The 14,585-nt window shown below is 49.6% G+C and overlaps 1 protein-coding gene across 1 annotated transcript in view; it reads left to right on the forward strand.

The window, feature by feature from the left end:
- The window catches only part of sgsm1a (small G protein signaling modulator 1a), a 137,590-nt gene that overhangs the window by 98,777 nt on the left and 24,228 nt on the right, over nucleotides 1-14,585 (forward strand). The window contains exons 14-18 of the mRNA XM_080208089.1: nucleotides 2,005-2,069; nucleotides 3,528-3,673; nucleotides 6,122-6,250; nucleotides 7,573-7,755; nucleotides 11,749-11,820. Of these exons, the coding sequence (XP_080064215.1) occupies nucleotides 2,005-2,069; nucleotides 3,528-3,673; nucleotides 6,122-6,250; nucleotides 7,573-7,755; nucleotides 11,749-11,820 (595 nt within the window). The remainder of the gene's footprint in view (nucleotides 1-2,004; nucleotides 2,070-3,527; nucleotides 3,674-6,121; nucleotides 6,251-7,572; nucleotides 7,756-11,748; nucleotides 11,821-14,585) is intronic.

Consider the following 14,585-nt stretch of genomic DNA (forward strand, 5'->3'; position numbering starts at 1 on the left):
CACTCACCGGGAGTCCAAATAAATTGTTCTGTGCTTACAAGGGGGTGAATGGCATCTTGGCTGCAGAAGACGTGAATTAGAGTCAAATACTCTTGTCCCTACCTCTCTGTCCTGTATTCACAGCTGTCCAATGGATTGAATTTCTTCAGTTGCCCTAAACTGCTTCAAGTTCAGTCTGTAGAAATGCAAACTCTTGCATTAGATTTGGCTCTTGAATCAATGTTTTCTTGCGGCAATGCAGCCTAGGTCTAATGTTATAATGTTGAATCTCTGCCATTGCAGGTTCTTCAAGTTGAACATCGCATTGAATTCTGTTTCTCATGAGCCAGCACAAAGGGGCTTCTAGTTTTTAATTCATAAGTTCATAAGATATGGGAGCAGAATTAGTCTATTCGGTCCATTGAGTCCACTCTGCCATTCGATCATAGCCGATATGCTCCTCATCCCCATTTTCCTGCCTTCTCCCCATAACCCTTCACCCATTACCAATTAAACATCTGTTGAACTCCTCCTTAAATATACTCACTGTCCCAGCATCCGCCACACTTTGGAGTAGCAAATTCCACAGATTCACAACTCTGAGAGAAGTAGTTTCTCCTCAACTCTGTTTTAAATTTGCCACAACTAATCCTAAAACCATGACCTCTCGTCCTAGAATGCCCCACCAGAGGAAGCATCCATTCCTCGTCTACTTTATCCAAACCTTTTATCGTCTTGTACACCTCAATTTGATCTCCCTTCATTCTTCTAAATTCCAGAGACTAAACTGTTCAATCTCTCTTCATACGACAAACCCCTCATATCTGGAATCAATCTAGTGAAATCAAGTCTCAGTCCAGAGCTTGAATACAAATGTCAAGCTGAAGCTCCAGGGCAGCACTGAGCGAGTGCTACATTGTCAGAGGTGCTGTTTTTCAGCTGAGCCACAAAGCTGAGGCCCCATTTGCCTGGCCAGATGGATGAAAAAGATCCCGTGGCACTATTCTGAAACAGGGTAGCAGAGTTCTTCCCAAAAACCATTATCAATTGTTGGAAAAACCCATCTGGTTCACTAGCCCTTTAGGGAAGAAATCTTCCGTCCTTAACTTGTTCATGTGACTCCAGAGCCACAGCAATGTGGTTGACTCTCAACTACCCTCCGAGATGGCCACTCAGTAGAAGGGCATCTAGGGATGGGCAATAAATACTGGCCAGCCAGTGATGCCCAGGTCCCATGAAGGAGTAAACAAAAATTAAAAACAAATCTCCTGGCCAATGTTTATCCTTCAATCAAAATCACAAAGAGCAGATTAACTGGGCATTACGACATTTATGTTTGTGGGATCTTGCTGTGCACAAATTAATGTAGGAATTAATGTAATTCCTACACTACAACAGTGGTTACATTTCAAAATGCTCTTCACTCAAAGGCAAAGCACTTTGAAACCTCTGCCAGTTGTAAGAGGCGGTATGTAAATGCAAGTGTTCCTTCCTTATTCTATGAAATAATTTACAAAGCGCTCCCGATGAGGTAAAAGGAGTCTGCGCCTGACAAAGTGAGAGATGTTGAAGCGCTGCTGACCCTGGGGAATGGGCAGGGGCTCGAGGGTGAGGCAAGGGTCAGACTCTGCAGCTTCAGTGAGTCAGAACTCTCCTGACGTTCTGACTGATCACCGTTCAGCAATTGGCTTTTTTTGTTTATTCATTCCTGGGACCTGGGCGTCACTGGTTGGCCAGTATTTATTACCCATCCCTAATTGCCCTTGTGAAGGCGGTGGTGAGCTGCCTTCTTGAATCACAGCGGTCCATGTTCAGCGCGTTGACCCACAAAGCTGTTCGGGAGGGAATTCCACAGTCTTGACCCAGTGACAGTGAAGGAGCGACGGTATATTTCCAAGTCAGGATGGTGAGTGGCTTGGAGGAGAACTCGCACATGGTCCATACAAACCACAAGTACAGTCCTCCCGGTTAAAATGTCCAGCGCCCATTCCCGTGCCAGCGTTCACTGTGATCTTTCTCTTACAGAGCTCCGCTGAAGATGCTGTGTGACAACATGAAGTACCAGATCCTATCCAGGGCGTTCTATGGATGTAGGTGTCAGTAAGGTTTGAATGACCTGACTAATGTGTTTCCAACCGTGATTTAGTAAGCAAGCTAGTGTCACCATTTAGGATTCTCCAGCCATTTCCCGTAGGAAAAATATTTGGATTTGAGCAACTTTGCGAATGGCTGCACAGGAAAAGACTGACTGTCCTAGACCATACAGCAATGATGCCACCTAGAGCCATGTCATAGAGATTTACAGCATGGAAACAGGCCCTTTGGCCTAACTTGTCCATGCCACCCTCTTTTTTAACCTCTAAGCTAGTCCTAATTGCCCACATTTGGCCCATATCCCTCCATACCCACCCTACTCTTGTAACTGTCTAAATGCTTTTTAAAAGACAAAATTGTACCCGCCTCTACTGCTGCCTCTGGCAGCTTGTTCCAGACATCCTTTGTGTGAAAAAATTGCCCCTTTTGGAGCCTTTTGTATCTCTCCCGTCTCACCTTAAACCTATGCCCTTCCTTTGGGAAAAGATATGGACTATCTAGCTGATCGAAACCTCGCGTTATTTTACAGATCTCTATAAGATCACCCCTCAGCCTCCATGTACACTCCTGGGAGCGACAGAAAGAACAGACCTTTTCACTGGAGCCAGTCACTGGCCATAACCCTCTAGCAAATGATGGCATGACAGCTAGCAGGCTAGGTTGTGGTCTGAAGACCCCACCTCCTGGAGCAGTTGAAAGGGTTTTCACTTACTAAGTTTTAAAATTATGCAAGGTTGGCGTACCAGGTAGAAGCCTTCGGGGGCCCGCATTCTGAACAACTTTGTCTTAGATTGAAACATAGAAAATAGAAGCAGGAGCAGGCCATTCAGCCCTTCGTACCTGCTGTGCCAGTCATTTTGATTATGGTTGATCATCAGGTTCAATATCCTGATCCCCCCCCTCCCCTCCTTATCCCTAGATCCCTTTATCATAGATCATAGACTTTCTGCTCAGATACAGTTATGGGGAGTGATGGAGGTGTGAGGGCTTGCAGAATCCTCCATCAAGGAGAAATACACAGTGATTAGCACTGCTGCCTCAAAGCGCCAGCGACCCGGGTTCAATTCCGGCTGAGGTCACTGTCTGTGCGGAGTTTGCATGTTCTCCCTGTGTCTGCATGGGTTCCCTCTGGGTTCTCCGGTTCCCCCCACAGTCTGAAAGACGTGCTGGTTAGATGGATCGGCCATGCTAAATTCTCTGTCAGTGTACCCGAACAGGCACTAGAGTGTGGCAACTCGGGGATTTTCCATAGTAACTTCATTGTAGTGTTAATGTAAGCCTACTTGTGACACTAATAAATAAAAACAGAAATATTCTAATTATTTCTTTGAAGATGTTTGGATTTGGGAGCGTGCTGAGCAGCGAATTCAGGCAATGCCACACTCTCCTCATGCTGAATAGCCAGTCGGTGGGACATTGGTTCACTTTTCATGGATGTTCCTTTGCTTCCCCAGGGCTTGCGTACTGCAGACACCTGTCCACCGTGAGGACCCACCTCTCCGCGCTTGTCAACCACACCATCATCTGTCCAGCTGCACCATCTAACGCAGACTGTGGCCTCACCAGAGAGATTTGGCAAACCTTCCTGCAAGACAAAATGGTGAGTGGGAAGTGAGCGGCGGTTGTTGGGCAGGGTTAGAGAGTCGTACGGCAACCCCTTGCGAGCTGGGCCCTGCTGTCATTGAGGATGATGGTCTCCTGACAAAAGTCCCAGGCGAATGAGAGTTTCAATCCAGCCACAAAAGCCCAAGGGCAACTCAGGATGAGCAATAAATGCTGGCCAGCCAGCGATGCCCAGGTCCGACAAGCGAATAAAAAAAGAATCACATTGGAAAGACAGTGCATTGTACATGGAGTAGCCAATCAATGGCGGCCCAGCGGGGAGATGGTAGGCAGTGTGCCCAATCGGACACAGAGAGAGAACACCATGAGCTGGAAGGTGGTCCCAGCGTCCATTAACAACAACCCCTGGCACAGAACTGTACCAGCTGAAACAGGAAACAGAGATTGGGCACCATAGGATGAAGGTTTTTATCAGGAGGAGACGGTGGCCTAATGATATTGTCGCTAGACTAAGAATCCAGAAACTAATGGTCTGTGGACCCGGGTTCAAACCCCGCCATGGCAGATTGTGGAATTTGAATTCAATATTAAAAAATCTCGAAATAAGAATCTACTGCGGGTGGCACGGGGAAGATCATACATTGAAAACCACCTCGTGTTCAGCTGCAACACCATAACATGAGCAGAGGTGCATGTGCTGGATAGATACGCAAGAAATAGAAGCTTATGCTGGTAGGGTGAGATAAGGTGGGGTGACAGGAAGCCCACAACAAGGTTTGAAGAGTTGGGTCTTTTTGTTTTATTCATTCATGGGACATAGGCATCACTGGTTGTGCCAACATTTGTTGCCCATCTTTAGATACCCTTTTCAGTGGGCAGTTGAGAGTTAACCACGTTGCTGTGTTTCTGGAGCCACATATAGGCCAGACCAGGTAAAGACAGCAGATTTCCTTCCCTAAAGGGGCATTAGTGAACCAGATGGGTTTTTCCGACAATTGACAATGGTTTCATGATCATCAGCCACTCCTTAATTCCAGATATTTTTTATTGAATTCAAATTCCACCATCTGCCATGGCGAAATTCGAACAGGGTCTCCAGAGCACTAGCTAAACATCTAGGTTAATAGTCTAGCGATAATACCACTAGGCCTTCCCCTCCCACTTCCCGACTGAATTTTATGGTTCTCGGTGAGATGGAACGGAAGTGCGGGTTGCCCGCTCGCTCCTGCCCCCTGGTGTCTCAATGTGTCCAATCAAGCGTGAGCTGGCCATGCCCAGTTGGCGCGATAGGCCAGGACACCACGCAGCAGGACGATCGTGATCTGAGCAGGGAGTCAGTCACGACTGCCCTCAGGATCTCAACGGGACACTTTATTGAAAGCTAAAAAAAATGCTCCAAAAAAAAGTGCCATCTTCCCCAGGGAATTCTGCTGCTCCTTTCAGCCATGGTCCCAGTGACAAGCCCCTTTGCCTTTGTACCACCTCCTGGTCACTTCCATACATTTTTAAGACTGACCCCCAAAAACTACTGCATAAAAAGCTCAATAGTAATTTCAAAATGGTGGGGTGGGCGGGGAGGGAGTGCCAATTTCCAGGTCTGCTCACCTTCCTTAATAAGGGAGATATTCCGGATGACCAATTCCAAAGGTTCACCACCCTCTGAGTGAAGAAATTCTTCCTTATCTCAGTCCCTGTATCCTGAAATTATTCCAGACTCACCAGCCTGAGGAAACATTATTCCTGCATACTATTACCGATCGGATGTTGTCATCATGCATGCAGGGGGACTGGGGGATGATGTGAGGAGCTAATATTTAACGCCATGGGTCAAATGCCCAGTGGTCTACTCACTATTTGGATGCTTACTGTTGGACGTCGTGTGAGGTACCAGATGGTGTTTGCACCCATGCGATTCCATTACACGACAGGAAGATGTAGGAGCAGAATTAGGCCATTCGGCCCATCTGCTCCGCCATTCAGTCACGGCTGGTATGATTCTTAACCTCACTCTCCCATTTTTTTCCCCGTGACCCTTGATGCCCTTTTTGATCAAGAACCTATCTATCCCTGTCTTAAAGACACTCAATGGCCTGGCCTCCACAGCCTTCCTTGGCAATGAATTCCACAGATTCACCAAACTCTAGCTGAAGAAATTCCTCCCCATCTCAGTTCTAAAGGGTTGTCCCTTTACTCTGAGGCCTTCAGATCCTAGTCTTTACCACTAATGGAAGCATCTTCTCCACCTCCACTCAATATAGGCCTTTCAGTATTCTGTAAGTTTCAATGAGATCCTCCCATCATCTTTTTAGGGACAGATCCAGAGTCCTCAGATGCTCCTGATTTGTCAAGCAGGTATTAAAACAGGGGACGTCCCTGGCTGGGGAAGAGGAGAGGCGAAGGACCATTATCTGTTTGAAAGACCCTGTTGCAATGTCATTCACGTGTCTTGTTTTCTTCTTTCTTGGCAACGTTTTGAAAACCGCAGAGCTACGACGAACAGGAGCTCCTGCGGCTCATCTACTACGGAGGGATTGAGATGGAGATTCGGAGGGAGGTTTGGCCATTTCTCCTGGGACACTATCAGTTTGGGATGACTGAGGTGGAGAGGAACGAGGTCAGTAACTGGGAGACACTCAGGACAGGTTTGTCAACACAAGAACGGAATTGGTTGACTTTTAGAAGCTGGGTTTTACCGTCCCCTATCTTTCCAATGTGTATTTTAGAATAAATTAACTCACTGTGAGTTATCCTGTTGACTAATTCGAATATAATTTCCCTTGGGTTCAGACGTGTCGTTGCCACCGGCAAATACAGAGCAATTCTTGAATAATTTTGTTTTCTACTGATGTGATAGATAGATCCAGATCGTCATCTCCCATTTTCTCATAGAACTAGGAGGCCATCCGGCCCATCGAGTCTGCACCAACAACTATCCCACCCAGGCCCTATCCCTGTAACCCCACATACTTAATTGCTAGTTCCCCTGAGACTAAGGGGGAATTTTCCTGTTCCCTGGAATTGTAGTGGGGGACGGGGGTGCAAAGAGGTTAGAAAACCCTCCGTGCCCATTCTGTCTGAAACAGAGAACACCAGCAGCACATAGCGGCATTGCCCTTTGACCTTGATACCCTTCTGATGTATGAACCATCTGAAGCGGAGGCTCAGTCTCTGGTCTGGGTCAGGATTGCAACAACAAAAAGTTTGCATTTATGTAGCGCCTTAAAGGAAATATCTCGAGGTGTGTTACTAGACAGAAGTGGGTACTGGGCCAGGCTTGGTCAAAGGGGAACAGCTGCTCTCTGTCCACTCTGGCCATGCCCCTCAGAATCTTATCCACCTCGATCAGGTCACTCCTCAATCTTCCCTGACCCAAACCTACCCAACCTCTCCTCATAACTTAAATAAACTGATCATCCTCCACTTCCTCCAACCACTTGGTGTGTAGGGAAAATTCTTCCTCACAGCTCTGTCCATCTCACATTTAAAACACTTAGGTGACACTTCTATTTGAAGTCAACTAATTCAGCCCTGTCGATAGAGGCGGCTTTTCTTGAAAGAAACCTTTAAGAATTTCTCCGCTGTCTTTCATATTCCTGCTTTTCTGGGCACTGCAATTAACAACGGTCACCTCAGCAGCCTGGGGCCTAAATTCGCCTCAGCAGCCTGGGGCCTAAACTCTCGGGTTTCCCTCTCTAAATCTTATCATCACCCTGGGGGAGAGCAAAGAACGTACGATCAGAATGGGAATGGCCTCAGACATTCCCCAAACACCCTCGCACCATCGGCATGTGGAGAGCACCGCTGACAGAGCGGTAACAGATCTTTGGGATGGTGGGAGCTTGCACGGGATGGGGGTCGATGAGGGGTCGCTTGTCCTGAGATTCTCAGCGGCTGTCAGTTTTGATTGGTGTCGTTCCCGTCCTCCCCCGTTCTTAGGTGGACAGTCAGATACGGACCAGCTACGAGCAGACCATGGGCGAGTGGATGGCCTGCGAGGCCGTTGTCCGTCAGCGCGAGAGGGAGTCGCACGCGGCAGCGTTGGCCAAGTGCTCGTCCGCAGTCAGCCTGGATGCCCAGATGCAACGGATGCTGCACCGCGATTCGACAATTAGCAATGAGGTGAGGGGAGGTGGGGGGAGATGTGAGAAGTCCGCGTAGGGTGAATGCAGGAGAAGCATAAGGCATCGCCATGACAACCTGCATTTATATGTCACCTTTTCCCCCAGAAACCATCCTGGGGTGCTACAGAGAAGTGCAAGATCTGACCCCAAACCACATCATGACATCCGAGTACAGATAACCAAAGACTTGGTCAAATTGGTTTTAAGGAGCAGCTTAAAAGAGGTGAGAGAGGGCCAGGGAGGTTTAGGGAGAGAATCCAGCCCCTAGGGCCTTGGTGGCCAAAGGCAGCTGCAGGCTGAGAAGTTAGCGGGAGTTCCCATTCCTGATCATTCTCCAGTCACAGCAAACTGAGATTCTTTTGTGTGTGGTTCTTCAGGTGAGAACTGAGCTGCAACACCTTCCATTGCCTTACCACCCGCCCAGACCTGGAGCAGGATTCTCTGATCTCATCCATTCCCACCCCACTGACAGAACGGGGAATTTGGCATTCGAATAACAGTACAGCACAGGAACAGGCCCTTCAGCCCTCCAGGCCTGCGCCGATCACATTATCTTGTCTAGACCAGCCGCCTGTATCCCCCTATTCCCCATCTGTTCATGTCTCTATCCGGATAAGTCTTCAATGTCGCTAATGTATCTGCCTCAACCACCTCACCTGGCAGTGCGTTCCAGGCCCCACCACCTTCTGTGTAAAAAAAACTTCCCCCGCACGTCTCTACTGAACATTTCCCCCTTGAACTTATACTCCCTTGTGATTGTCATTTCCGCCCTGAGAAAAAGCTTCCCACTGTTCACCTTACCTATGCCCCTCATAATTTTATAAACTCCTATCAGATCACCTCTCAGCCTCTGTCTTTCCTGGGAGAACAATCCCAGTTTATTCAATTGTTTCTCATAGCAGGTAACATCCCTCTATACCCCTCTATAGAGGGATATACCCTCTATATCCCTCTATACCCTCCATACAGGCAACATCCTGGTAAACCTTTCCTGTACTCTCTCCAAAGCCACCACGTCCTCCTGGTAGTGTGGTGACCAGAATTGGACTCAGTATTCCAAATGTGGCCTAACCAACGTTTTATAAAACTGTAACATAATTTGCCAACTTTCATACTCGATGCCCTGGCCGATGAAGGCAAGCATGCCATGTGCTTTCTTCACCGCCTTTTCCACCTGTGCTGCCACTTTTAAGGATCTGTGGACCTATGCCCTCAGCTCTCTCTGTCTAATTCCTTCAGCCAAAACTCCATTCACAGCAGCGGAGCTGGAGAATCCCAGTCACGGGTGAGGTCGGAGGTTTCGACATTAATGTCCGACCGGCGTGGGGAGGATGGCCACTTGATCCCACAAGGTTGCTCAGTCTCCTTGTTGGCCTCTGCCTCACTCTTACTCCTGAATCTGAAGTTGCCTCTCCCACTCGCTCCCTTTACCCAAACCAGAGCAGTAACTGCCCTCCCCAGTAACCAGAGAACAACACCCTCCTTCCCCCTTAGAATAAACACTGTCTGCACAATGACTGCTCTCTGCTGCCTGACACGAAGAGAGACTAATAGGAAGATAAACTTGTCTTTCATTAGAATGGAGGCGATGAAAGATAATTTGATGGACATTATTAAATTATGAAGGGATGGAACAGACTAGATAGAATGAAACCGTTGCCAGCGTCTATGACAAGAAACCATAGATATAAGATTAAATGTAAAAGCATTAGAACAGAGATCTGGGGAAATCTTATTACACTGAGGGTTGCAAAGCTCTAGAATGTAGGGATTTATGTCAGTTGTTAAGAATAGATTAGAAAAATGATTGAAGGAAATCGTGATAAAGGAATTTAGAAACTGGCTGGGTGAATGAGATTAGGACCATAGCTCCTAATCTCATTGCTAGGCCGGCAGCTTATTTCTACGTAGCTTTGTGTTTCTCTTTGTCTCCCCATGAATATCCCCTTCTCCCATTCCCTTCTCACCCTTTCACATTTCCCCTTGAAACTCTCACATCCTCTCCTCCCTCCTGCTTCAACCCAAGTAAATCCCCCTCACAGCTCCCCAACTCCCCGCTTCCAACACCATCAACATGGATTTCCCGGGGAGGATATACTGCCTCCAGCCTCTGCACACAGCCTATTATTCTCAGTGGGCCTTCCAATACTAATTTTTGATGTTTTGTTTTAGCTTCTCTCTGTAGAGCCCTGACAGTGCAGAAGAAGGCCATTCAGCCCACTGAATCAGCACAGACTCTTCGAAAGAGCATTTTATCCAATTAATTCTGTGGCGAGTAATTTGCCTCCTCACTCCCCAAAGTCTGTCCACCATCTACAAGATACATGAGGAGACAAGGAGAGGCACAAAGCTACATAGAAATAAACTGTCGGCCTAGCAATGAGATTAGGAGCTGTGGTCCTAATCTCATTCACCCAGCCAGTTTCTAAATTTCTTTATCACAATTTCCTTCAATCGCTTCTCTAATCTATTCTTAACAACTGATATAAATCCTTACGTTCTAGAGCTTTGCATCCTCAGTGTAATAAGATCTCTCCAGTTCTCTGTTCTAATGCTTTTACATTTAAGGAGGGTGCGGGAATATTCCCCGCTTGCCTGGATGAATGCAGCTCCAACAACACTTGAGAAACTCAACACCATCCAAGACAAAACAATCCATTTGATCGGCCTAGCACCCCCCCCCATCTTCAACATTCACTCCTTCCACCACCATCGCACAGTAGCAGCAGTGTGTACCACCTACAAGAAGCACTGCAGCAAGTCACCAGGGCTGCTTAGACACACCTTCCAAACCTGTGACCTCTATCACCCGGAAGGACAAGGGTGCACAGGAACCCCACCAGCTGCTGATTCTCCCCCAAGTCACTCCCTATCCTGATTTGGAAATATATCATTGTTCCTTCACATCGCTGGGTCAAAATCTTGGGATTCCCTCCCTAACAGCACTGTGGGTGTAGCTACACAGTGAGAAGTCTCACAACACCAGGTTAATTTGGAATCACGAGCTTTCGGAATGCTGCTCCTTCATCAGGTAAGTGGAGAGTTGGGTTCACAAACACGACATATATAGACAGAGACACAATTGCAGGATAATGGTTGGAATGCGAGTCTTTACAGGTAATCAAGTCTTTACAGGTACAGACAATGCGAGTGGAAAGGGGGATAATGACAGGTTAAGGATGTGTGAATGGTCTCAAGCCAGGAAAGTTAGTAGGATTTTGCAAGCCCAGGCCATATGTAGCTACACCTCAGGGATTTCAGCGGTTCAAGGAGACAGCTCACCACCACCTCCACCTGGGCAATTAGGGATGGGCGTCAATTGCTGGTCTATCAGCGATGCCCATGTTGAAAGAATTTTCAAGCAATATTGGCTTTGACCGTTTTTCAGCTTCCCAGAGAAAAGTTACTATTCATTTTGCAATGATCAAACTGAACCAGAACATTTAAACTGATACTTTGAGGTTTGAGTTGCATGGCACTGAAGGGAGCTGGGGTACTGAGCCAACACTCTATCATTCCATCTTAGACTAGCCTGCTAGAATCGCTGCAGTCCCTCTACCGTCCATACCCGTGAGGGTCTTTGATCAGTTCCTGTCAAGTTCCTTAAAGAGATTCAAGAGATGTGGTCTCACTATGTGGATAGATGTTTGAGATGGTGAAATGTCACATTGATACAGTGTAGAGCTTCAGTTCAGTGTGAGTATTGTGCTGTCTTTAATTGGACTGTATGACCAGTAATGTGGCAAAGGGGCAGACACCGTAAACCATTGCTTCATTTGCTCTTGATGCTTTTGGAAAGAAGACCCACAGACGCGGCAATTAATGAACCAACAGCCTTACAAAGGACAGAGGCTGCTGCTACCAGTTGTAGATAACTTACGCTCTGCATCAGTCCGGTGCCAAGAAGACTGCAAATGCTGATATTTTAAAGTTTAATTGTGCAATTTCTCTTCCCTTCACCTCTCTAAGTGACTCTACTCTCGTATTCCAGTCCTCGCAGAGTTGCGGATCAGACAGTCAGAACCATCTTCGCCTGCAGAGTGACTCCAGCACAAGTACGCAGGTAAGCCACCCACCCCTGTGGCCCCTATTGCCAATCGTCCCGTGACCTCATTGGAGGGGGAGGAGGGGGGCTGGAATGGCCCACAGTTTGGGAACCCCGTGCTGTAGGACTTTCCAAATGGGTGAATTGAGAAAGGCCAAATGGCCTTTGTTCATTGTGAGAGTGGGTCTCGTGAACAATGCCCGCACCTCCTGAAGATGTTGAAAGGGTTTTGGTGCTGAAGAGATTGAGATGAAAATCACCCACATTTCCAGAATGTAGTAACTCCAGCTCTTACTGTCTCAAGCTGCCTGGAAAGAGATGGAAATGTGACCAACTTGTTTAGTTCAGGGGAGACATTCTTGTAATAAGGTCACATTCAGCAGTGAGATCCGATACTCAACCATAGCAGGTGAGGGTTTCTCCGTGTGCCTCCTGTGGTTAATTGCAACAGAGGGTCACCCAGACAAGCTTTACCCTCTGCTGAGTCAGCAGGGTAGGAACCGGCTGAACAGCAGCAGAGACACTGGGCGAGGTGTCATGGTATTGTCACTGCAACTCGGAATCCAGCTTGTGCTCCAGAGACCAAGGTTCGAAATGGCAAATGGTGAAATTTGGAATATGCAAGGAAGAATCTAGAAGGAAATCTGCCGTCCTTACCTGGTCTGGCCTACACATGGCTCCAGGGCCACAGCAATGTGATTGGCTCTTACAAAGCCCTCTGAAGTGGTCCTGGAAGCCACTCAGATCAAGGGCAGTTAGGGACGGGGAATGAACACTGGCCCAAGCAGCAGTGCCCCACATCCCATAAATAATAGTTTTGGCCTCAGGACCAAACAGATTTGGAATCCATCCACCTGCGCAGCGTTAAAACTCTGCCCCAGCATGAAGGTGAGGGCAGAATATAAAAAGTCAGACATAATTTCTGTTCCGACAGGTCATTCAGGGGACGGGGCTGGCACCGCACATCACACTTCAACCCACACACCACACCCCTCCCCCCCCACACACCACACTCCTCCCCCCCACACACCACACCCCTCCCCCCCACACACCACACCCCTCCCCCCCACACCACACCCCTCCCCCCCACACACCACACCCCTCCCCCCCACACACCACACCCCTCCCCCCCACACCACACCCCTCCCCCCACACCACACCCCTCCCCCGCACACCACACCCCTCCCCCCACACCACACCCCTCCCCCCACACCACACCCCTCCCCCCCACACCACACCCCTCCCCCCCACACACCACACCCCTCCCCCCGCACACCACACCCCTCCCCCCCACACACCACACCCCTCCCCCGCACACCACACCCCTCCCCCCGCACACCACACCCCTCCCCCCCACACACCACACCCCTCCCCCCGCACACCACACCCCTCCCCCCCACACCACACCCCTCCCCCCCACACCACACCCCTCCCCCCGCACACCACACCCCTCCCCCCCACACACCACACCCCTCCCCCCGCACACCACACCCCTCCCCCCACACCACACCCCTCCCCCCCACACCACACCCCTCCCCCCCACACACCACACCCTTCCCCCCCACACCACACCCCTCCCCCGCACACCACACCCCTCCCCCCACACACCACACCCCTCCCCCCACACACCACACCCCTCCCCCCGCACACCACACCCCTCCCCCCCACACCACACCCCTCCCCCCCACACCACACCCCTCCCCCCAACACACCACACCCCTCCCCCCGCACACCACACCCCCCCCCGCACACCACACCCCTCCCCCCGCACACCACACCCCTCCCCCCCCACACACCACACCCCTCCCCCCGCACACCACACCCCTCCCCCCACACCACACCCCTCCCCCCCGCACACCACACCCCTCCCCCCACATCACACCCCTCCCCCCCACGCACCACACCCCTCCCCCCCGCACACCACACCCCTCCCCCCCGCACACCACACCCCTCCCCCCCACACCACACCCCTCCCCCCGCACACCACACCCCTCCCCCCCGCACACCACACCCCGCCCCCCCGCACCACACCCCTCCCCCCCACACCACACCCCTCCCCCCCGCACACCACACCCCTCCCCCACACACCACACCCCTCCCCCACACACCACATTAATCCGCCACACGCTATACCCCTATCCACACTCCCCCGTCTCCAGCAGGGTCGTCCTAGCACGTGGAGAATAGATGTGAGAGACATTGGGTTTGAAGTCACGCATCCACGGATGGTAATGTTGAGTTGAGGTATTGGAAGAGATCACCATGTTAAGTAGAACAGAGGACGGGTAAAACAGCATCAGGGAAAGGTGAAGTTGTCTGCTTGCTGGTCGTGCTGTCCTGCTCTGCTGTGTGACTTAAGAGGGGTGACAGAACCCACGGCCTGTCTGTGTTTCTGAATATAGCTTATATTTAGCACAGACCAAGGATGTTTGGCAGAATTAACCATGCTCAATTGCCCCTTAGATATGTCAGTTTAGATGGATTAACCATGGGAATGCGTGGGGTTACAGGAATAGGACCGAGGGTCAGAAAGTCGGTGCAGACTCGATGGGCCGAATGGCTTCTTTTGCACATCAGATCATTGGGCTGATGGTATCAGGACTGAGCTGGCTCAAATTTAGCAGCGAGGGTTTTGTCCCTAGATTGCAATATTGGATCCTAGTGATTTCTCATCTCTTCTGGGTATGTCCAAAGACCTCTGCGTAGTGACACTCTGCTTCCCTTTCCCATTCGTTTATTGAGGAAGCACATTCCCAATTATGCTTTGTATGTAAAGGGCTTGT

Source organism: Carcharhinus amblyrhynchos, chromosome 20 (assembly GCF_965287045.1).
Source record: "Carcharhinus amblyrhynchos chromosome 20, sCarAmb.v2.hapA, whole genome shotgun sequence".
In the NCBI taxonomy this organism is placed as follows: Eukaryota; Metazoa; Chordata; class Chondrichthyes; order Carcharhiniformes; family Carcharhinidae; genus Carcharhinus; species Carcharhinus amblyrhynchos.